This window comes from Chiloscyllium plagiosum, chromosome 6 (genome assembly GCF_004010195.1).
Source record: "Chiloscyllium plagiosum isolate BGI_BamShark_2017 chromosome 6, ASM401019v2, whole genome shotgun sequence".
Lineage (NCBI taxonomy): Eukaryota > Metazoa > Chordata > Chondrichthyes > Orectolobiformes > Hemiscylliidae > Chiloscyllium > Chiloscyllium plagiosum.
In genome coordinates this window covers 68,381,217-68,406,471 of record NC_057715.1, presented here as the reverse complement: position 1 = coordinate 68,406,471, position 25,255 = coordinate 68,381,217, and the positions used below count along the sequence as shown (strand labels likewise).

Below are 25,255 nucleotides of genomic sequence, written 5' to 3'. Positions count from 1 at the left end.
TCAGACCAGCTCTTAATCTTCTAAACTCTGAATGGTACAAGCCTAACCTAGTCAACCTTTCTTAATAAGAAAACAATTCTTCATTTCAGGTATTAATTTGGTTCTCTGAACTGCTTCAGTATCTTTGTAATCATCTATAAATAAGTTAACAAATACTTGGCATAGGATTTCAAATGTGATCTCACCAGTGCCCTATAAAATTGAAACATAACTTCCCTAATTTTTGTGTTTAATTCACTTTGTAAATGATGACTTTTCGTGGATTTCATAATAGCTTGTTGTACCTGCGCAATGCATTTTGAAATATAATGTTGTCCTCTTTCCACCCTGTTTAGTATATAACAGATGTATAATTTGCACATCCCCAAAGCATTGTTCATTGTGATCCCAAAGATTTGCTGTTTTTAGATTTCTAAGTGTATTTTTGGCTGTGACTGGGAACTGTTGGAGAGCAATAGTGGTGTTTTTTTAACGGTAAAGTGATCTAGTCTGTTATAGTAAATAAAAAGAGACTGAATATGGGAATGCTTTCATAGTATTGAAAATTTTCACCTTAATTTTCATTGCTTTCATAGTTTAATATTTCAAAAAAAGTTTGTTTTACTATGAAAATTATTTTTAATGTATATGTTTTGAAGTACTCAACTACTTTGTTTCCAAATGTTTACTGTGAACAAGTTATAAGTTGCTTACATAGAATTGAGAAGTTACAGAAATTATTGAATTTCTTGGGTGATCTCTAGTTTAAAGTGATTGCTGTTTATATGGTTTGCATTGTTCCCTACATTATATAGCGACCACCTTTCTAGAGTGCTTCATTGATAAAATGCTGAGAGATGTCTGGTGTTTGTGACAAATGCTATATGAATGTACAATTTAGAAGAATGATGCTTTTGTATTAAATTCATTTAACGTAGACCATATACAACAATGCAGTGTATGTTCATTTTAATGTTTTCATTTTCCTTGCAGTGACCTTGTGAATGGATTAGTGGTTTTAATGAATAATAATGTCAGCAGTCCTGTGAATGTGGTATGTAATTTTGTGTCCTAGTAATTTTTATTCTGACTATTCACTTAAAATCAAATGTTTGTTTGGGCGTTATTTCCTAGATAGAACTGGGCAGTTGCTTAATTAGGAGTTCAGTAATCTGTAATTTTAAAATGGTCTTCTAATAGTATTGCAGCTGTAGGTGGTGCTGTAAGGATAGCATTACACAATTCTTTGATTTGAGTGGGCTATGACCTGCCATTACCTGTGTGTCCACTTGGTGGCTATCTCACTAAGTCAATTAGAGCAGAAAAAACTTTCTGGAGCATGAGGCAGGCAGAGACACCCAATGAATATTTGTCTTATTTTTCACAGAAGTATGCAGTAGTGGGAATGAAATGATGTTAAAGGAGCAAGTGGGAAAAACTTTGGTAAAGGGAAGTAAGTTGTAGATACCAAAGTGAAAAGACACTTTGCCCTACTGGCATGTATCTTAGAAACCTGAGGTATGTCAGGAACAAATAGTATAAGCATTGATCAGTCGTCCATAAATTCTTGAATATGCAGTAGGAATAAAATACTGGAGGATTGTCAGTGCGGCAGCATTTTGTTTTTTAAAAATGTAAAATATTTGAACATGGATCAGTAAATCCTACTTAACGGTGGATAAGTTTCAGAAGGTCAAAATACAAGATGAAATTAATCGTTTCAGAACTAACTGTTGCTGGCAAAGTTGAATTATTTGAGCAATACAGAAGGACATGGGCTGATAGCAGTCAGGTGAAACTTAAAGCAGAGAAAATTAATGCCATATATTTTCGAAGGCACAATTGAACAAAATCAGCTGCACTGATTAGTAAAACCTTCAAAGCAGTAAATGAGCAGAGAAACTAAGTATTTGGGTGCACAAATCTTTACAGTGAGGGCAAATTATTTGATAAAAATCAGTCAATGCATTGTACAGTAATTTGTGAATGCATACAGGCTTAGTAAGTAAGAATATTAAATAGAAAACCCACATTTTTAAAAACAGTTAGTATAAAGTCACTTTTAAATGTACTACTTTTGGAAGGGTTTCCACACTAGAGGTTATTGCCAGATTTTAAAAAGATTGAGAAGCTTGCAGTAGATATGAATAAATATAATGCAAGTATTTATAATTATGAAGAATTTTGATACGGTAAATGGTAATAGATGGAATAAATGAGAAAACAATAACGGAAAGAAAGGTTAGAGGAATTTTCTTTAGCACAGAGGTTAGTAATACTTCTAATGTCAAATCTGTTTAATTGTAGAAGCAGAGTTCATAATAGTTTCTAAAAGGACAAGTTTGAAAAGAAGAGAATTCGAAAGGAAATAGACTTGGGACTAATTAGGTATTTTTTCAGAAAGGCAGTTTAGATTCAATTAACAGAATAGCTTTTGTCTGTTGTATATAAAAGTCTAAATGTGATCATTGCTTCATAATGCAGCATTCAAGATTAATTCACTTAGATTTTAAATATTTGTGTAATTATTTTCAGGAATATACTGCAGTAATTAAAAATTAATTCCATTATGTCAAATTTTAAAACTCTTAACAAGTTAACAAACCAAAATTACTAGTTGTGTCTAAACTTTTTAAATGTATTCATTTTGTTTAATACCAACTGCATTTACTTTTCCCAGGGCAACCCAGAGGAGCACACTATTCTAGAATTTGCCAAATTGATTCGGGGCCTTGTTGGTAAGGTTTTGTTTTACTTTGGCAAACTGGAAAAGAAAGGGATCTCAGTCTTGGGGTTCAAGTACTTTGATAAGATTAAGCCATTTACCCCATTAAACCTACTTCATCTTTTGAATCCTGAAAAGTCATTTCCTGCCTTCCAATTCTCTCATACTATAATTCAAATATAGTGAGCTTTTGGAAATTTTCAAAACTTTAATCTCATAAATTTATCATTGTAATCTCAATTGGTTTGCCATTTATTGAGATTATGCGCTTGGTTGGAGAAGGAATTTGAGATAGTTACTTTGAATGTGCTGAATGATGCAAGTAGTTGATGGCAAACACTTGCCTTGAAAGAAAAGGAACGTTGCAAGTTTAATAGAAAAAAAGTAGTTACCAAACCAAAGATTAATGTTTGGAAGTGAATCAAAAGTTTATTCACCAAGATCAGTTTTAAAATATGTCTTAATATTTCCACACCTTCATTTTGCATTTATTTTGAGAAAGAATTCCAGACCGTGAGGCCTAACAAGTAAAAGTAGGGATGGCTATGATGGAGTATAAGCCAGAAGCAATACCTGTACTCCAAACTGACATTAAAGAAAACATCATCAGACTTTTTGCACAGACTGTGGGTTTTTTTAAGATTCCCTACAGTTCAAAGTTTGTGCGAAGATTTGTAGCTCGGGTGCTCGTTGTTGTGGTTCTGTTCGCCGAGCTGGAAGTTTTTGTTGCAAACGTTTCGTCCCCTGGCTAGGCGACATCCTCAGTGCTTGGGAGCCTCCTGCGAAGCGCTTCTTTGATGTTTCTGGTGAGAACGAAGGACCCGATACCCAACATGAGCAAGACGAATGTAGTGTACAAAATACCATGCAAGGACTGCACTAAACACTATATAGGACAAACAGGAAGTCCGCTAACAATCCGCATACATGAACATCAACTAGCCACAAAACGACACGACCAGCTATCCTTAGTAGGTTTTTATCGTGGTCTGTCCCTGCCGCTTCCGGTTGTAATCTCTGGAGGAAACATCAAAGAAGCGCTTCGCAGGAGGCTCCCAAGCACTGATGATGTCGCCTAGCCAGGGGACGAAACGTTTGCAACAAAAACTTCCAGCTCGGCGAACAGAACCACAACATTCCTTACAGTGTGGAAACAGGCCCTTTGGTCCAACAAGTCCACACCGAAACTCCAAAGAGTAACCCACCCAGACCAATTTGCCTCTGACTAATGCACCTAACACTATGGGCAATTTAGAATGGACATCTAAATGCACATCTTTGTGACTGTGGGAGGAACCCAGAGCAGCCAGAGGAAACCCACACAGATACAGGGAGAATGTGCAAATTCCACACAGTCGCCCAAGGCTGGAATCAAACCTGGGTCCCTGGCGTTGTGAAGCACTGAACCACCATGCCGCCCAATGTTGCCTTATTTAAAAAAACATAGCTTTACTATAATTTCCAAACAAATATCAGAGAAGTAACTATGAACTTTGACTTGGCTGCTTAAGGGCAATTATAGTGACATTTAGGCTGTGACATAATTGTTTGCTTTTTGTTTCAGAACATCAAACCAATTGGTCATTTAAATAGATTTTGGATTCATAGACTTTAGACTATTGGTTCTGTTGGTTTTCTGTGAAAGCCTTTTATTTTGTTTTGAAGCATTCACTCAGTCTTGTCATTCACTCAACCTATGAATTACAAAATTAAAAATTTGATGGTTTTGTCAGGGTCATTATATGGAGTATTTCAGGACATGTCAAAGTGGAGAACAGGATCCCAAAGTCTTGAGCTGAAATTTTGGGATTACAAGCTTTGGGGGAGCAACAGCTGCGGTGGTGCTCTGGCCATGTTATTCATTTCTTCTTCCTGTCTAGCAGGGTTCTGCTTTTACAGCTTTATTGACTAGTTATACCTTCCTTGGAAGCTTTTTGAAAAATCAACATATAAAATTATATTCTCACCACCTCCTTTATATCACAGGAGTTGAACGAACCCAGGTGTTTTCTATCTTTCTTTAGCTTATTTTCAGTAATTTTTTTATCATGTGGATCTCCTTGTAATTTAAGTTGCAGATTGATGTTTTAGAATGAATGAACACAAGGACTCTTAGACTCTAGCCTATTGAAATTGGACAGTGTACTTGATCTATCAGCTTTTAGTACCCTTTCCTTGCCTGCATTCTTTCTGTCTCTTGAGAGAACCTTTGTTTAGTCTTGCTGCCTTAACACAGCTCAGCAAGTTTAATTTGAAAGGTCAAGTATTTCTTCTTTGAGCTCAGCTTCCAACTTGTTGCAGGGCCAGAAGATTAATGTGGTCAACTTAAATGTCTATTTGCTGCTTTTTCTGAAACCTTTGTTTAAAACAAAAGTCAAATATCCAATGTTGTTTTCTTCTTTCCAAAAGGGAGCAAAAGTGACATCCTGTCTCTTCCAGAAGCACAAGATGATCCCCAACGAAGAAATCCAGATATCAGAAAAGCCAAGATGATGTTGGGATGGGAGCCTGTGGTAAGGACACATTAAATTCTCAATCTCTAAAATGGGAAGGAGTGGTAAATTGGATAATGTCCAGTTGCTATCAAAATAAATGTTATCTTTATCATATGTTTTGAATATGTTGGTTGAGGAAAGCATTACAAGTCATATTTCACTGAATTAGAATAGCTTTAAAACTGGATTGACCAAAGCACTTCCAGCATTCTTCCAGTACAGTGATAGACAGAATATAAATCAGGAATTTAACCTTGCATATATTAAAGGTATCATAGCATTCATCGGGGTCTTTAATTCTTTATTTTTGGGGATGTGGGCGTCATTGGCAAGGCCAGCATTTGTTGCCCATCACTAATTGCCTTCAACTGAGGGCCATCATTTGTGTGAATATGGAGCAAGAGCAGTTACCATTAATCTTAGTTCTCAGACCAGACATTTTAGATTCTGATTATTCAGGGTAATACCATGAGAATGCAGCAAAGTTTGGTTGTGTCCATACTGCACCTTTTTTTTTAAAAAGGTGCAATGTATATACAAATTCCTATTGCCCATGTAACAGGGTCCTGAATACTTATTCTGTCATTTTTAGCATGCACACATACATCAAACTGTGAGCACGGCTGATCTTAAACTGGCTTCCAGTGGAACTCTTAGCACAGTCTTGATTAGTTAACAAATTATTACCGATATTAAAAACATTTCTAATCATTTTTTTTCTGAAGCTTACAAGCATGGGATGGTTGAGCAGTTAGTACAGTTGATAGCATGTCTGTCATGCTTAACTGTTTGTATTTGGGTCAGTTTGATGTATTGAAGTGCAAAATAAAGTGCTTTAATTTGCTGATGAATTAAAGTTAAATTGCACCAGCTCTTGCAGTGTGATTTTAATCCATGTCACCAAAATATCAACTTGGGCCTCTGAAGTACCAACTGTGTTTCAGCATCACTCTGACCATCTCTGTAATATAGAATGAAAACTAAATTGTACTAGCAGTGTAGAGAAGTAGTCTATGGAATTTACAAATGTGAGTTTTCTATGTTAGTGTGTTAAGGAACCAACTGGGCTATTGTTGATTTAGTAAAAGGTAAAAATGTAAAGTCACCACAGTCCTACCAGGATTGTATCGTAAGCCAGTCGTCCAGTCAACTGAGTTAACTAAACCCCAGTCTGTGTCTAGTATTGCTTAATGAGTAAAGGTTGATTAATAACCTTGTAAAATGGGACCTTTAGGGAAGGGTGAGCATGAAATGGAAGAAATTAATATTCATTCGAGAGTAATTTAGTTAAGACTGAAACTAGGATCTTAAATCTAAATAAACAATGTGGGTACATAGGTTCTGAAGAAGAGTCATATCAGACTTGAAACATTAACCCTCCACTCACTCAACAGATGTTGCCAGACTTCCTGAGTTTCTCCTGCATTTTCTGTGTTTACCTTAGATTTCCAGTGTCCACAGTATTTTGCTTTTATATAGGTATGAGAGGTGCATTGGCTGAAGTAGAATGAATAGCAAACTTGCTACAAAACAGAAAATGAGAATTAGGAATTGTTACTGCTGATTAATCAGAGCTAGTTTTGAATAAGGGTCACTGGACCTGAAAGAGTAACTGATTTCTCTTCATGGATGCTGCCAGACCTGCTGAGCTCTTCCAGCAGTGCGTGTTATTGTTTCTGATTTCCAGCTTCCAAAGTTCTTTTTGTTTTTATTCACAACAACTTTGACTCTAGAATCAGAAAGACACTTCCAAGATATGAACATGTAACAAAATTGGGGTTGAAGTTAACACAGACAGGTTTGCAGCATAGGCATGGAATAGACAAATTAGCTTTGAAGGTAGGTCTGAACTAATATTTCAGATGAGGTGAGGAGCATGACTGTGTGCTGTGTATAGTTCCTAAAGTTATTCCATTCAGTGTAGACTGCCAGGGGTACAAATTGAAGCCAAGAACTTTGACTTGTAGGTAAAATCAGAAGTTTAGAATGAACACTAAAATGACAAAAACAGTATTAGAGAAACACATCAGAAGAAACTAGGGTGAAGATCGAAATGGATGCCATTACATTGAAGCAAGTAGATAAGCGGTCTACTTGGGATAAGTAACAATGCAAGATGGCAGATGTGATGTGAAAGTTAGAAGAATGATAGAAGTAATTTTGAGAAGTTGAACGATATGTTAACAAGAAACCTTGAGCTTGTAACAAGGAAATAACTCATAAAATCATACATTCTATCCTCCTTTCCATATGTTTCAGAAGCCTCCGCAATGAGTAAAGATCTAAGACAAAATAGGATCAACCAGTTTAGTTGGCTGGATGCGCAATGCATAATGACACCAAAAGCATGTTGGTTCAATTCCCATACTGGCTGAGCTCACCATGAAGGTTGCGCTTTCTCAACCCTGTTGGAGGCATGATGACTTTCAAGTAAAACTAACCACCAGTCTTCTGTCTCTAAAACAGCAGCCTGTGGTCCTCTGGAACTACAGCAACTTTTGCTTCTCTTGAAGAAAAATTAAGAGACCTTTAAAATGTTGCTGCAAAGATATGTGGTTGTAAAAGGAATTTTTGACAAAAGACCAGGTGAAGAGATGCTTGAAATTGGAAGAACAAAAAACTCTTGGAAGGAGACATCCAAGAAGGAAAATGTGACTGAATTAACCATTTGATCATATCTGAAATAAGAGACCTATTCTCAAAGGTAAAATGGAGGGCAGCAGAATAGCATCTTGACTTGGATCTAATTGGCGGATAGGTTTCAGGTGTGGTCCGAGTTGAGCTACAGTAGATGTGTGATGAGCAAGATAAATGTATAACATATCATGACAGCGTTTGACAAGGGTCCTTATGGTAGATTGGTTAGCAAGGTTAGATCTCATGGAATACCGGGAGAGCTAGCCATTTGGATATTGAACTGGCTTGAAGGTAGAAGACCGAGTGGTGGTGGAGCATTGCTATTCAGACTGGAGGCCTGTGACCAGTGGTGTGCCACAAGAATCAGTGCTGGGTCCACTACTTTTCATCATTTATATAAATGATTTGGATGTGCACATAGGAGTTAGTTAGTAAGTTTGCAGATGACATCAAAATTGTAAGTGTAGTGGACAGTGAAGAAGTACAATGTGATCTTGCTCAGATGGGCCAATGGGCTGAGAAGTGACAGATGGAGTTTAATTTAGATACACATAAGGTGCCGCATTTTGGGAAAGCAAATCAGAGCAGGACTTATATACTTAATGGTAAGATCCTGGGGAGTTTTGCAGAACATAGAGATCTTGGAGTGCAGGTTGGTAGTTCCTTGAAAGTGGAGTTACAGGTAGATAGGATAGCGAAAAAGGCATTTAGTATGTTTTCCTTTATTGGCAAGAGTATTGAGTATAGGAATTGGGAGGTCATGTTGCGGCTGTACAGGACTTTGATTAGGCCACTTTTGGAATATTGCATGCAGTTCTGGTCTCCCTCCTATCAAAAGGATGTTGTGAAATTTGAAAGGGTTCAGAAAGGAGGGAGGGGGCTAAATAGACTCTGGCTGTTTCCCCTGGAGAATCGGAGGCTGAGGGGTGACCTTATTGAAGTTTATAAAATCATGAGCATGGATAGGATAAATAGACAACGTCTTTTCCCCGGGATGGGTGAGTCCAGAACTAGAGGGTATAGGTTTAGGGTGAGGGGAAAAATTTATTGGCCCAATACATGTGTTACATTTAGATTCACACATGTATTGGGACATAATTTTTAACCGTTTCACCACAATGGGTGAGTCCAGAACTAGAGGGTATAGGTTTAGGGTGAGGGGAAAAATTTAAGAGACCTCAGGAGCAACTTTTCCAACAGAGGGTGGTATGTGTATGGAATGAGCTGCCAGAGAAATTGGGGGAGGCTGGTACAATTACAACATTTAAAAGGCATCTGGATGGGTATGTGAATAGGAAGGGTTTGGAGGAATATGGGCTAAGTGCTGGAGAATGGGACTAGATTAGGTTAGGATATCTGGTCAGCATGGACGAGTTGGGCCAAAGGGTCTGTTTCTGTGCTGTCCATCTCTATGCCGCTATGACAGCAGACTGCGTGGGAGCAGCAGCTGTAATGTAGTGTATTCAGTAAGAAGAATACGACCACATGCTCCTTAGAAAATTAGTGTCTAAAATAGTTAGCAAAACAGAGGAATTGGGGTATAGATGCAGTAATCTATGAAAAAGATTGAAAAGGCCATAACAAAGAAAACAAGGCATTCAAAATTATTTCGAGAGGAATAGAATTGAAAGGTATAAGGACATTGGGAAAGATTGGGATGGAAAGAAGACTGCTGGCATGATAGCATACTGAGAGATTATGTTAAATGAAAATTGAACAGGCTTGGATTCTTGGGAGAAAGTCAGGACTGCAGATGCTGGAGATCAGAGTTGTGTGTGTCAAGCAGCAACCGAGGAGCAGGAGAATTAACGTTTCGAGCATTATCTCTTCATCAGGAATGAGGATTCTTGCATTCTTGTTTACATAAAAGGCGTGGACTGAGGGGCCTGATAAAGGCCCTGAACATAATGAAATGCTTCGATGAGGTAGATCTGAAGATGTTTCCACTTCTGGGGGAAACTGGAACTGGAGGCCACAAATGTGAGGCAATGACTAAGAAATCTAACAGGAAATACCGCGTCCCTACTGTGTGGCTTGGGTAGAACTCACTATCACAAGTGGCAGAAAAGCTGCATGACATACATATATTTAGGGTGAGGCTAGATAAATTTGAGGACAAATTGAGCCAGAAGGGTGGCAGGGTATTTGTGTAGAATTAAATACATGAGCTCTCTGGTCTGTTTCTGTGCTGCCAGTTAATGTAACAGTCTTGGCATTAAACTGTTATCATGCTGCTGCCCCAGGTGTAATTCATTTACACTGACATCGTAACAGGTTTATACATAATTTATATGGGGCTTGAGAATTTATCATTGCAGATTGAAATAAGTAGGTGTTATGTAGTAACTTATTAGAAAACTGGTATTAAATGAACATAAAATCATTAATAGGTTCTAGCTTTAGAAGGTTAGATTATCTATAGCTAGATAATCTAACCTAGTACCTACTACTGGGGCTTTAAACCTGCGTAAAAGTACTGTCATTAAACAGTTAGATTAAGGCAAGAAATGAACTCCCCACATACCTAACCACACTGAATGCCTCTATAGCCTGCATTTGTTGAGATGCAAAATTTATTTTTACAGCTGACGCTTGAGAAAAATGTGGGATGTTGAATAGAAGTATTCTGGATTAGTTTCTGACACCTAGACAGGAATAAGGAGAATGTACTTCAAGTATTAACAGCAAAACTCCATCACTATTATGCCAACAGTGAACGTTTAGAAAATCCGCCCCCAAAAATCATATTGTTCTTGCATCCTTTAATTTCAATAAAGGAACTGTAATTCTGATTTCTCCTCATTGGCGAAACATGCTGCAAGTATATGGTTTTGATGACGTATGCTTAAAACATGTTCATGGGCTTCATAATCGAGCATAAACATGGAATCACATTTTCACTGTTTTACGTTTCTCTCTCTTATTTTTAAATAGGTTCCTCTGGAAGAAGGCCTAAACAAGACAATTGACTACTTCCGTAAAGAGCTAGAATATCAGGCAAATAATCAATACATCCCCAAACCGAAACCTGCAAAAACAAAGAAAAGCAGACTCAGACACGCGTAATGGCTTCAACCAAGAACAGTTTTCCAACCACAGGGAACTGAATGAAAACTTGGTTTTTGAAGAAACTCCGAAGAAATTATATTAAAATTGAACTGGAATTTGATCTTTGAGCTTGCTTATACAGATGGATGTGCCTAAACAAAAATCAGATTTTTCTTGCACTTTTTAATCTGTTTTATTTAAAGTAGTGTAGCAATATTGAGTTTTGTTGGCTGTTTTGTATTTTTGCTTTGATTTATTTTATTTGTCATGAGACTGTTACTCTTTGCTGTGAAGGATTTCTTCAAACCATTTTACATAAACAGAAGTGTTGAAAATGGGATTATTTATAACAAATGGTACTACTTCAATTTTGTTATTACGGTGTACAATACACTTCAACCAGGCTATCAGTGTTGTCAGGTGAGTAACAGTAACTAGAAACCTAGTTATTGCCATGTCAATTGTTCTTCAGCTATAGAGTTTTGAAGAGTGTTGTAAAATTGCTGTTTTGAAATTAGGGAGTATATTTCTTTTTCTAAGAATCTATTTGTTATATAAGAGGTTTTTTTAAAGAGAAGGGTAATCATTGCTTGAATCACTGCTACATTATGTATGTACTTGGAGGCGGGGGGGGATGTGTGTAACTAGGTATGTGTTTTAATTGTGCTGACTTTAATAAAATATTGGTGGGGATATCATAGACTATTTTTACATCATTGAAAATTGCAGAAAGGGTTTATCTTTAAGATACTTCATAATGCATGTGTCTTGTACAGTTACAGGTATATAGCTACATAAAATAATTATAAAAATCAGGCATTCTTTACTCTGTTAACTAATTTCCAGTTTTTAAATGAGAACTAAAAACCAAGTGATTGGTGCTTTTGTGCTCGTTGCTTCAACTAGTAAGTAGAGAGTAGTTACCCACAGGGGTTTAAAAAAAAAACTAGTGTTCACTATGTTAAGAAATTTAGAGCCGCTGCATGTTACCCTCAGAACATATATTGTGATGTACTGCTATGGTGCACGGACCAGAGATGTTTCAATTTAATTATTTTGTCTGTGCTGAGTTAGTTCATCTCTTTACTGGGTAGGGGGCAATGATGAAGCTGGGGAAGAACATTAATTAGCCAGGCTGCCCACTCCTGATCATTTGAACGGCATCCCCAGTAGAAGTGCAGCTGTATGAATGTCTGATGGGAACAATATCTACCTCTGCTGTTCAGTCCTCCCAAAGGTCAAATCGCCTGCTGGCATTCACTTTTCATGCTTAAAAAAGCAGGTTACACTTATCACTTGGAAAAAATACCAAATAAACACAGATGTTACTCAAGTATGAGTCACTGATTTCCAGGACATATGTAAGGATTTATGTTGTGCTACATGCTTGAGACATTTGTCTAGTTTCTAAATTGACCTGGTGTTCATATGCTCCAGCCTGCAGCAACTTTTCTTAAAGTGATTAAGAGAATGTTTGAATTTGTTGCTCTTCATTACCACTGATCTTTTTCTCAGCTCGTTCTTCATTGTCTCTGTATCTCCCTGTTTGGCCTTTTCTGCACACTTTTACTTCTCAGCTGTCTCTGGTTAGTGTTATTTTGCAGTTTTAACATTTTTGTTGATATTAATAAATATTGGTGCCAGCCTTTAGCACAAGCTACACAGGCTATGTGACCCATTCCTGTTCCTGATTCTTAAGTTCTCATGTTAACTTACAAAATTGTTTCTACTATGCAACATTAGACTATTTTGGTGAATTCCTACCAGTCACTTACCAGATGTTACTTCTGCCTGGAAGAATATTTACTTTGTTAGATCATTTTGTGAATTGCCTTAAAAAGAGAGAACTTCCAGGAGTGTTCCAGAAAATATATACTGAGGAAAAGTGTATTTAATACTGACTTAAAGTCCTCCTTACCAAACATCCATATCGTCATTTGTGCTGTCAAATGCAGCTAAGTGTCTTAAATGTGCATAATTTGTTGGACGTGAGTGCATTTGATCCAAGCTGCTAACCTTCATTGACTATTTTCTTGCAAAAACAGTGGTTCTGTGGCACAGCTCATAGTGTAGCTTTGTTGGGACAGAATGATTGCAGTCAAGTCCACTTTGTTCTCAAAGCACTTTATTATTTTACACCAGTGGAAAGAAAACCTTTTTGGCAGTCCAGAAACCCCTCAACTGAACGAAGGAAAGCCTGCATTTTTAATATATATTTGCTTTTAGCTCGCCTTTGGCTATTACAAACCAATGTATTATTAATTCATTATGTACACTTCCAGTCAGCTCAGTCATGTGACTGTAGTCAGTTAATTGACAGCTGTCAGTCTTCCCATGATCTCATGTTGTTTACCTGACCCCAATATCACTTATGCTTGGGCATTCACAATAGCTTATTCAATCACATTTCAGGACTTCAACTCCTGTGCCAGTTATTCAGTACTCTTCTGATAATAGAAAGCAGATTCTGTCTCAGACTGAATATTGACTGGATTGTGGTTAAATCCCTTAATGCATTCATACTTAACTCCATTTTTAATATATGTAATCCTGTGGATATGATTACCTGAGGGTCTTAACTAATGTGGGTCGGACTTTTCCCTTCTATCTTCCTTTCAAATTCAATACCAGGTTTTGATCCAGCCTAAAATGGAGGCTTCTATCAGTATTTTTAAAGAATGTTCCTTACCAAACTGTCTATACAAGCAGCAGCTCAATTTTTGCTTCTATTCAGCAGAACCCTTCGTATGGTCTTTGGAAGACCATTTTGTGTGTTATCATCAGCTTAGTTTAACTTCAAATATCAGATTATGGAAGCTGTAGTTTTAGCGAAAAATCTTCCTCAGCTATTTAATGTCAACTGAGAACCATTTTTTACTGCTTCAGCCATGAGCAGATCCATCGATAGGGATTAATAATCTATCAAGATTGGCTGGCAAGTGGTAAGCGCATGCACATATGGCTGTCTTCTGATCCATTGGATCCTGCAGGAATCTGTGATGAGCCCTTGAACAATGTATATTCAGGACTTCAATAAGGACATAGCATAGTGGCAAAACTTGCCGATGACATTGATAGGGAAATATGTTGTGAATGTGACATAAGGGTATAGATCAGTTAAGTGCAAGGACAAAAATCTGGCAGATGGCATGTAATTTAGGAAAATGTGGACTTAGACTCTTGCTGAAAGAATAAAAAAAGAGCAGGGTATTATTAAACTGAATGTGGTATTCTGAAGAGCAGAGCACTTTGCCTGTTAGTTAAGGCATATGGAGCTTCTTAGTTGCCATCCAACTTAGAGGCAATGTTGGTGCAGGGAGGTCTAGGTATTCTACGCAAAATGGTATAGTTTGCAAGTAAAGCAAATGCTTAACAACACTAATGGATTGCTGTTCTTTATTATGAGTGGAATTCAACATAAAATTAAGGATATCATTGACACGGCATTGGTGAGACCACATTTCAAATACTATGTTCAGTTTTAGCTTTATTTAAGAAACCATGTCATTGTGTTGAAGATGGTTTAATACATTGATACCTAGAATACATGGGTTTGCTTATGAGGAAACTATAAAATATAAACTAGATGTATTTTACTGGTGTATAGAAGAGTGAGGAATGATTTGATTGAGGTTTGAAAGATCCAGAATGCTCTTAACAAAGTGGATGTGAAAATGTTTTCTCTTGTATGCAAGCCCAGAACTAAGGGCTGCTGTTTTAAAATGAGTGCTCACCCTGTTAGAACAGAGAAGAGCGGGTTTTATTTTTCTGAGGGCTGTGTAACTCTGCCATGGACAATGGGATTATTGAATATTTTTAATATAGAGGTTGATTCTTGTTAGGCAAGGGGATTGAAGATTATGGGGTAGGGGCTGGGTAGAAGGAAATAGTTTAGAACACAAGCAGATCAGCCATAATCTTGAAAGGTCGAATGGTCTATTTCTGTACCTGGTTCTTACGTTTGTATGTAACTTGTTCTGTGGGTTCCACCTAATTCTATTCCTTTATTCATCAGTACTGAGGCAGAATTTCCTCCAAGCAGCATTAGGGATCCCTGTTTACATTGATGCCAACTTTTTTTTTAATTAACAAAACTGGAAAGGGAATGATGAATGACAAGAGAAATTAAGGGTTTGATTAAGAAATAGAAGGAAGCATATGTCAGGTATAGACAGAGTGAATCGTTAAGAGTATAAAGGCAGTAGGAGTACACTTAAGAGGGAATAGGGAGGGCAAAAAGTGGACTTGAGTTAGCTTTGGCAAAGAGGGTTAAGAAGAATCCAAAGGGCTTTTACAAATACATTAAAACAAAATGGTAACTAGGGAGAGAATAGGGCTCCTCAAAGATCAGCAAGGCAGCCTTTGTATGGAGCCACAGGACATGGGGAAGATACTAAACAAGTATTTTGCATCAGTATTTACTGTGGAAAAGGACATAGAAGATCAAGAATGTAGGAAAATAGATGATGACATCTTTAAACATGTCCATGTTATAGAGCAGGAAGTGTTGGATGTCTTGAAACACAGTGAATAAATCCCCAGGACCTGAGTAGGTGTACCTTAGCACTCTGTGTGGGAAGCTAGGGAAGCATTGCTGGGCCCCTTGCTGAGCTATTCGTATTATCGATAGTCACAGGTGAGGTGTCAGAAAACTGGAGATTGGCTAACGTGGTGCCACTGTTAAAGATTGGATAGCATTGCTGCCTCACAGCATCAGAGTACTGGGTTCAATTCCTGTCTCAGGCAACTGTGTGTGTGGAGTTTACCCATTCTCCATGTCTACATGGATTTCTTCTGGGTGCTCCGGTTTCCTCCCACAGTCCAAAGATGTGCAGGTTAGGTGAATTGGCCATGCAAAATTGCCTGTAATGTTACGTGTAGGGGAATAGGTCTGGGTGGGTTGATTTTCGGAGGGTCGGTGTGGACTTGTTGGGCCAAAGAGCCTGTTTCCACACTGTAGGTCATCTAATAGTAAGGACAAGCCAGGGAACTATAGACCAGTGAGCCTGGCTTAAGTGGTGGGTACATTGTTGGAGGGAATCCTGAGGGAAAGGATGTACATGCATTTGGAAAGGAAAGGACTGATTAGGGATAGTCAACATGGCTTTTTGTGTGGGGAATCATGTCTCACAAACCTGAGTGAGTTTTTTTGAAGAAGTAACAAAGAGGATTATTGAAGGCAGAGCAATAGACGCGATCTATATGGATTTTAGTAAGGTGATCAACATGATTCCCCATAGGAGACTGGTTAGCAAGGTTAGATCTCATGGACTACAGGGAGAACTAGCCATTTCAATACAGAACTGGCTCAAAGGTAGAAGACAGAAGGTGGTGGAGGAGGGTTGTTTTTCAGAATGGAGGCCTGTGATTAGTGGAATGCCACAAGAATCGGTGCTGGGTCCACTACTTTTTGTCATATATTCACATCCAAATCATTTATATAAGAGGTATAGTTAGCATGTTTGCAGATGACACCAAAATTGGAGGTGTAGTGGACAGCAAAGAAGGTTACCTCAGAGTTTACAATGGGATTTTGATCAGATGGGCCAATGGGCTGAAGAGTGGCAGATAGAGTTTAATTTAGATAAATGTGAGGTGCTGCATTTTTGGGAAAGCAAATCTTAGCAGGACTTATACACTTCATGGTAAGATCCTTGGGAGTATTGCTGAACAAAGAGACCTTGGAGTTCAGGTTCATAGCTCCTTGAATGTAGAGTCTCAGGTAGATTGGATAGTGAAGAAAGCATTTGGTATGCTTTCCTTTATTGGTCAGAGTATTGAGTGCAGGAGTTGGGAGGTCATATTGCAGCTGTACAGGACATTGGTTAGGCCACTTTTGGAATATTGCATGCAATTCTGGTATTCCTATTGGATTTGAGATATAGGGAAAGGTTGAATAGGCTAGGGCTGTTTTTCCTGAAGCCTCGGAGGCTGAGGGGTGACCTTATAGAGGTTTATAAAATCATGAGGGGCATGGATAGAATAAATAGACAAAGTCTTTTCCCTGAGGTGATGGAGTCCAGAACTAGAGGGCATAGGTTTAGGGTGAGAGGGGTAAGATATAAGAGAGACCCAAGGGGCAACTTTTTTATTCAGAGGGTGGGATGCTTATGGAATGAGCTGCCAGAGGAAGTGGTGGAGGCTAGTACAACTGCAACATTTAAAAGGCATCTGGATATGAATAGAATGGATTTGGAGGGATATAGGCCGGGTGCTGGCAGGTGAGACTAGATTGGGCTGGGATATCTGGTCGGCATGGAATTGGAGTTAGACCAAAGGGTCTGTTTCCATGCTGTACATCTCTATGACTAGAAGAAATGTACAGCCGGTAGTGTATCGTCATCTCACAGCATTTGAGTTTAGCCTTTGCTGGCACTGATGTAAGCCAAAGAGCAAGTTTTGATATATTTGTGTCAGCAATCGTAAATAATCTGAGTGAAGCCAGTACAATGAAGGATATAATGTCCTTTTTTTTTATGAAATGGAGGAGGGGAATATATATGCCCTCCAGAGCTTAGGCGATACAGGAAATGAGTCCTGCAGTGATGTTTTTCCTCTCCAAAATCCTTGTTTAATGGTTACAAATGCAGCAGTATTTTATCAAAGATTTTGTGTTTTATGGTGAAAGCAGGCAGACTGCATAGCCATGGAGATCATCACTGCTGCGCCTGATCTTTTCATCAATTAACTGAATAATTTCATCAATGAGACAAATGCTCTACTTCTGTAGTGTAATGATTCTTGATTCAGTAGCAGCACCAAAAAAGAAGTTAAAAACAGTTGGGGATGAATTCACAATTCTTTCTCCTAAGTCCCTTTTGAAATTAAAACTTTAATTGGTAGAAGCAGCATCCTTGTTGAACATCAGTACCTTGCCACAGACTAAGATTTCAAATGGGGATTCCTTACTTTTTCTCGCTTAGAATTGGTGTTTTCATCTCAAGTCATTAGGGAAACTCCTTCAGCAATGTCTACTTCTAAATTTACACTCTTTTGATTAACCTAATGCCATCCTTGCTTTTTTGCTTGAACTCCAGATTCCAGACCATGTTGTTTATAAGGTTGAAGTTCGAGATTTTCTATTTCCATTGATGTAATGGCTATTCCTGGGTTTTAGTGCACCCTTCGGAGGTGTTTGAAGCAGTGTTCTCCAGTCCCAAATACAAAACTAAAACTGAATTAAAAAAAACAAATTCAATTTATGAAGGAGAATTGGTTAAGTTCAATTTGTAAAATCCACTGGTAGTAAACAAATATTGGAAAACATTTTTAAAATGAAAATTTGCATTCCATTTTAAAAAAATAATAAGAACACCCATCCACGGAAGCTGAGGAGGATATTAAACAAGCATTTTTTTTTAATGATATTGCAAAAACTGGTAACAAGCCTGAGGCTCACCAAAAAGTTGCCAAAAAGAGGAAAGAAAAAATATGAAAGGAAGCTAGCAATTAATGCAAAAATAAAATACCAGATATTTTAATACATATATAAAAAATTAAAAGTGGCTAAAGTAAGTGGTCCCTTCAGCGATGTGGGAAAATAATTATAATTGGGAATGAGCAAATGGTCTGTTGAACAAATGTTTTGTATTAATTCATAGGAGAAGATACACGTGTGTTTCAGAGTCAGAGGGTCATCTTTGAGGTTATTCATACCAGTGGGACATCAAAACCTGCCAGTGCCCCAAAACATGATTGCTGGCACCATCGGGTTCCAAAAAGGTGGCTGGATGGACTGGGGGTTATGATTTTTCAGAACACACAAAACTTCATGATGTTTCCAGCAGACTGAGCTTTAACAAATTAAACATCACTATTCAAATAAGGCAAGTGAAAATGACAAACTGTGGGCCAGTTAACCTCACATCAGATGTTGGGGAAAATGCTGAAACCTGATGATCAGTCACCAGATTTTACAAAATGGGGACTTCTATTGTAAATATTTCTTGAGTTGGAAAATGGTACGAGTATGATAGCCAAAGGGGAAATAAATGTCTGAAGTGGGATGTAAGTTCAAAAGAGTATCACACAATAGGTTAATAGGCAAGATAGGGGTTCATGAAGGTGGAGATAATTTATTGGAATTGCAAGAGGATTGGTTCATGAACAGGAAACAGAGATCATGGATATGAGGAGATAGTAGTGAGTGCCACAGAAATCAGTGCTGGATCCTCAGCTATACCTGACAACTGACTTCAAGCTAACTGGCCTTTGGTTCCTGTTTTCTAACCGACCTCCCTTCTTGAATAGTTATATTTGCCACTTTCCGGTACGATGAAACCTTTTCAGAATCTAAGAAATTTTAGAAAATTATTATCAATGTATTCACAACCTCATTAGCAACCACTTTTAAGAGATCTTCATTCCTAAGATGAAGTCCATTTGGACCTGGAGGCTTGTCAGCCCTCACTTCCATCTGTTTGCTTAGTATTGCAGACTTTTGAATTGTATATCCAAGTTCAGATCATTGAGGGATATCAAAACCCAGCAGTGTCCCAAAATGATCCTGGAAAAGCAGCACTGAATATTTCCAGTCTGAAAAATAATTGTCACTTTCTGCCCCTTACCCCATGCTGAGTGCATGCAGATACAAGTTCTGTAATCCCATGATTTAGATTTTAATAATAAGTCTATGGTTTGCTGTTTTATCATACACTTTTTAAAACTCCATGCAACTCACTAAAATGTAAAAATGGATAGCAAAAGCTTCTACATGAACATTAAAGGGAACAGAATAGCTGAAGTGAATGTTGTTCCCTTGGAGGATGAGACTGGAGAGTAAATAGCGGGAAGCACCAAAATGGTAGAATCCATATATTTTGCTTCAGTTTTCATGGTGGAAGGCACCAGTAATCCCAATAGTAACATGTGATGCAGAGGTTTTAGAAGGCAGAAACTAAGAGCAATCATCATCACTATGGAGGAAACTATTTGGATTGAAAGCAAACAGATCCCCAGGTCCTGATGGCTTATGTCCAAGAGTCTTAAAGGCAGTGCCAGAAGAGGTAATGGATCCATTGGTTATAATATGTTTTAAGGGTATACTCATAGGTAGTATGTGAATCAATGGTTGTAAATAACTAAACAATGCATACAATCCTTGTGTGGCCAAACCTTAGTGTCTGTCTCTTTTTTAATTGTTCATTTATAAATATGAATTTTCCTATGTATCATTCTCAGAATTTCTTTACCCCATCTCTTCATTTGTAGTTATCTTCTTTCTAACTCTGCATTGGTTTCTTTGCAGACTGTTTCTTGCTCTGCAAGTGTGTCAAAGTGCTTTAGTTATTTCCTTTCTCTGAGTAGTTGAAGATAGATAGAGATGATGTAGGGAAGTTGATGCTGAGGAGCAACATAATACGGAAGAAGGTGGAAGTCATTGATTTTCTGTCACAGGCTGTAATCTGTTCCTTTGATCCAATGTGGATCTGCTCTTCTATGACACTGTTAATTTCTACTGGCATGCAGTTATATTGATTATATCCAGTTGAAATCTCTTCCACTTTGGAAATGTGTGTGCTGCTTAGAGGATTTAACCTCGAAACTTGAACCTTGGATGAATTTAATTAGTGTAACCACAAGGACAGCAACAGTAAACAATGTGGATGAAGAGTGTAAATTTACATTAACTTCCATTTGTGAACTTGTAACAGGATGCCCACTCACAGTTTTGCATGGAGAGGTATGTACTTTGAGACACAAATTATTCTACTTAATGATCTGTGTGGTATTCACAAGAATTTTATTTATAGATAAATATTCATAGGTTGACAATTGCCAAAACTTTTTAACAAATGATTAAGGACATAAGAATAACTAGGAAGAGATTAGGGCCCCTTAAAGATCAGCAAGGTTGCCAATGTGTGAGATAAAAAATGAATATCTTGCATCGGTGTTTAATGTGGAGAAGGATATTGAATCTCGAGAACACGGGGAAATAAGTAGTGACATCAAAGGATGTAAAATGCTGAATGTCTTAAACACATAAAGATGGATAAATACCCGGGACGGGATCAAGTGTACTCTAAAACTCTGTGGGAAGCTAGGAAAGTGATTGCTGGGCCCTTTGCTGAGATATTTGGATCATCGATAGCCACAGGTGAGGTGCTCGAAGATTGGAGGTGGCTAACATGGTGCCACTATTTAAGAAAGGTGGTAAGGAAAAGTCAGGGAACTATGGACTGGCAAACCTGACATCGGTGATGGGCAAGTTGTTAGAGGAGATCCTGAGGGACAGGATTTACAAGTTTTTGGAAAGGGAAGTCTGTTGAGGGATAGTCAACATGGCTTTGTGTGTGGGAAATCATGTCTCACTAACTTGATTGAGTTTTTTGAAGAAGGTTGAGCCTTGGACATTATCTATATGGACTTCAGTAAGGCATTTGAAAGATTCCCCATGGGAGACTGGTTAACAAAGTTAGGTCATATGGAATACAGTGAGAACTATCCATTTGAATACAAAATTGGCTAGAAGGTAGGAGACAGAGGGTGGTGGTGGAATGTTGCTTTTTGGACTGGAGGCCTATGACCAGTGGTTGCCTCACAGTTCGGTGCTGGATCTACTGCTTTTTGTTATTTATATAAATGATTTGGATGTGAATATGGAAGGTATGGCCAGTAAGTTTGCAGATGACACCAAAATTGGAGTTGTAATGGACAGCGAAGAATGTTACCTCAGATGGGCTGAGGAGTGGCAGGTGGAGTTGAATCTAGATAAATGTGAGATGCTACATTTTGATAGTGCAAATTAGGGCAGGACTTATACACTTAATGGTAGGGTCCTGGGGAATGTTGCTAAACAAAGGGAACTTAGAGTATAGGTTCATAGCTACTTGAAAGTTGAGTTGTAGGTAGACATGTTAGTGAAGAAGACATTTGGCACACTTACCTTTATTGGTCAGTACGTTGAGTATAGGAGTTGGAAGGTCATGTTGCAGCTATACAGGACATTGGTTAGGCCACTTTTGGAGTACTGTTTTCAATTCTGGTCTCCTTGCTATGTGAAGGATGTTGTTAAACTTGAAAAGGTTCAGAAAGATTTACAAGGATGTTGCCAGGTTGGAGGGTCTGTGCTATGGGGACAGTCTGAATATGCTGGGGCTAATTTCTCTGGAGCGTCAGAGACTGAAAGGTGATCTTACTGAGATGTACAAAATCATGAGATGCATGATAGGGTGAATAGTCAAGATCTTTTCCCCAGGATAGGGGAGTCTAAAACTAAAGGGCATAGGTTTAAGGTGGGAGGGGAACATTTAAAAGGGATGCAAGGGGAAACCTTTTCACAGAGAGGGTGGTGCGTGTATCAAATGAACCGCCAAAAGAAATGGTGGAGGCTGGTACATTTACAACATTTAAAAGGCATCTGGATGGATGTCTTAATGTAAGGGGTTTAGAGAGATTTGGGCCAAATGCTGGCAAATGGGACTAGATTAATTTAGGGTACCTGGTCAACATGGACGAGTCGGACTGAAGGGTCTGTTTTCATGTTGTATGTCTCTATGACTCAATGGCTATGTTTGGAGGTTTAGAAGGGAACTTACAAGTAGTTGTGTTCACATGCATCTGCAGCTTTTTTCCTTCTAAGTGGTAGATCATGGATTTGGAAGGTGCAATAGAAGATGAGCTGCTGCTGCTATAATATATTAAGGTGGAGAGAGTGAATGTTGAAGGTGATGGATGAAATACCAAGCAAGCTGGCTGCTTTTCCATAGTTAGTATGAAGTTTCTTGAATGTTCTTGGAGCCGTAATTATCCAAGTGGAATTTGTTCCATCACCCTCCTAACTTGTGTCTTTTAGAAAAGTTTTGGGAGTCAAAGTGGTAGTTACTCACCATAGAATTACTAAACTCTAATCTTTTGTAATCACTGAGCTGACTGATGCAGCTCAGTTTCTGATCAATAGTAAACTCTAGGATAGTGGTGGTCATGGTTTCAGTGATGCTGATGTCATTTATTGTTGAAAGGTGATGGTTTGAGTCTTTCTTGTTGCAGAAGGGCAGATAGGTAGTAAACAAAATTTATGTCATACAAAGCCAGGACCAAGTCTGGATGCTGTCTAGACTTTTACTGCACATGGACATGGACTGCTTCAGTATCTGAGTTGTTGCAACGAGTGCTGAAATTTGTGTAATCGGTGAACAACCTCACTCCTAACCTTACGATGGAGAGAAGGCCATTGATCAAACAGATGAAAATAGCTGAGCTGAAGAAACTACCCTAAAGAATTCTTGCAGAGATATTCTGATGAATGACCTCCACCTACTATAATTATTTTCCATTATAAGAGAATTGACTCTAATAAGAGAAGAATTTCCCCTCCTACATAATGGAATAGCTATCCAAACTTAATTGACAAAATATGCAACAAGATAACACTTCTTGAAACGTTTATTGAGAGTGTTGAAAGCTAGTTGAGAGAGTAAAGTAAATACATTTCAGAAACTCTACATTCTGATTCAAGGGGTTACTCAGCAAATTATAGAAATAAAGAAGCTACATTCTAAATGATGCACATTAGGTTGTTCTGTATAGTGACAACATTGAATTTAGAAGTCTGAAATCTCTTGGTCAAGAAAAATAATACATAACATGCCTACCGGGAGATAAAGCGAAACAACATAACACTTTTTCATTACATGTTGCTTTAATAGTCATCATAGTTAACATCAGCACCAATGCGTATAGATTGGGAATAATAAGGGCCAGTTGGAGAATTGTCATCATAATGGTAATGAATGTAATACCGGGCACGGTCATCACCACCTGCGCCTTGATGCACACCCAGCCAGTATGCAGCGGCATCTTCAAATTGCTGTGGGGTATTAGCAAAAAACAATTAATGCTTCACAATTAATATTTCAATCTCTGATCATTTCACATTGGCAAATGAAAGGACAAATCATTGCAACTTGCTAAGCTTTAAAATATGGAAGAAAAGATTGTTAATTCTTGAATATAGCAGTTCAAATCAAGATGATAGAAGACAACGTAACCCAGTGCTCATTCTTAATGGCATAAATAACATCTGCTGGCAATGCCACCCTCAACGTATTTGTCAATTCAAGTAATCTTGTTTTTGGAAGTTATCTTAGGAGGGGTAATCCAAGATGGAGGACGGGAAAAATTTCTGGCTGTAAGAGCTGCTCCTTTTTTTTTTTGAGGTATTTTAGTTGTTGGAGGTGATTTCCTTGAATTCCAGGAGCAGCAATTACTATTTTATAGGCTGTTACATTGTTTTGGAACTTTGGAAAAAAAAAAGTCAAAACAACAGTAGATTAAAAGGGAGAAGGGTAGACAAAGGAAGCACATGGTGAGGACAGGGCAGGAGAGACAGAGAGAGAGAGAAAACCTGCACAGTTACTGCCTTTGCTGTTTGAATTTGTGTATCGCTGGACATCGGAGTGCATCTGGGAAAATTAACAAACAGTGAATTTCACAACTAACCTTGGAGGAACTGTTGGGCGAAGTTCACAGCCCAGAACCAGATAAGTTAATTGTTGTTTTAAGTCTGTCCAAGAGAACGGCTGCAGTAGTGAGTATAGTGGATTCTTTCTTGATTATATATTTTTGGAGATAAGCCTCTTGATTAAACTTAAAATATAAGCCATAGCTATGAATTTAACCTGGGGCAGTGTTTGTAGAGGAATAAGAGGGTGTTATTTTCTGGGTCTGTAGATTGTGAAGAAGCAAAAATGGCCTTTGCAGTGATATGTACTTCTTGTCAGATGTGAGAGTTTAAGGGTTACTGCGGATTATATATGCCATAAATGCTGTTGAATACAAATCTTATCAGATCGAATGGATCGGTTGGAGAGACAAATAGAAGCGATGAGGAATTTGCAACAGCTACAGTATGTGATGGATGGCAGTTATAGAAAGGGGGGAAAGTCTCAGATACAGTCACATTGATGGGTTAACTCCAGGAAGGGTAAGAGAGGTAGGCAGCTAGAGCAAGAGTCTTTTGTAGATATACCCATTTCAAACAGGTATGCTGTTTTGGAAAATGTAGGGGGTGATGGATTCTCAGGGGAAGTAGCACGAACAGCCAAGTTTCTAGTATTGAAACTGGCCTTAATGTACAAGGGGTACATCGGCTTCCAAGAGATCAATTGTGTTAGGGGATTCTGTAGTCCGAGGTACAGACAGACATTTCTGTGGCCAGCAGAGAAAAATCAGAATGGTGTGTTGTTTCCCTGGTGCCAGGACCAAGGATGTCTCAGAGAGGGTGCAGAATGTTCTCACAGGGGAGAGGGGCCAGCAGGAGGTCATTGTCCACATTGGAACCAACGACATTGGAAGGGAAAAGGCTGAGACTCTGAAGGGAGATTACAGAAAGTTCAGCAGAAATTTAAAAAGGAGGTCCTCAAGAGTA

General features: G+C 38.2%; 2 protein-coding genes across 3 annotated transcripts in view; one reads left to right on the top strand and one right to left on the bottom strand.

Moving 5' to 3' along the window:
* The window catches only part of uxs1 (UDP-glucuronate decarboxylase 1), a 69,396-nt gene extending 57,819 nt beyond the window's left edge, over positions 1–11,577 (top strand). The window contains exons 12-15 of one of the 2 annotated variants that reach the window (XM_043691758.1): positions 973–1,033; positions 2,660–2,717; positions 5,114–5,217; positions 10,771–11,577. In XM_043691758.1, coding sequence (XP_043547693.1) covers positions 973–1,033; positions 2,660–2,717; positions 5,114–5,217; positions 10,771–10,902 — 355 coding nt within the window. In that variant the 3' untranslated portion in view covers positions 10,903–11,577. The remainder of the gene's footprint in view (positions 1–972; positions 1,034–2,659; positions 2,718–5,113; positions 5,218–10,770) is intronic. The other variant, XM_043691759.1, reaches the window with a different exon arrangement.
* Positions 11,578–23,253: 11,676 nt separating this feature from the next.
* Positions 23,254–25,255, bottom strand: part of ecrg4a (ECRG4 augurin precursor a) — a 38,555-nt gene continuing 36,553 nt past the window's right edge. Inside the window, exon 5 of the mRNA XM_043692767.1 lies at positions 23,254–23,695. Coding sequence (XP_043548702.1) covers positions 23,528–23,695 — 168 coding nt within the window. The 3' untranslated portion in view covers positions 23,254–23,527. The remainder of the gene's footprint in view (positions 23,696–25,255) is intronic.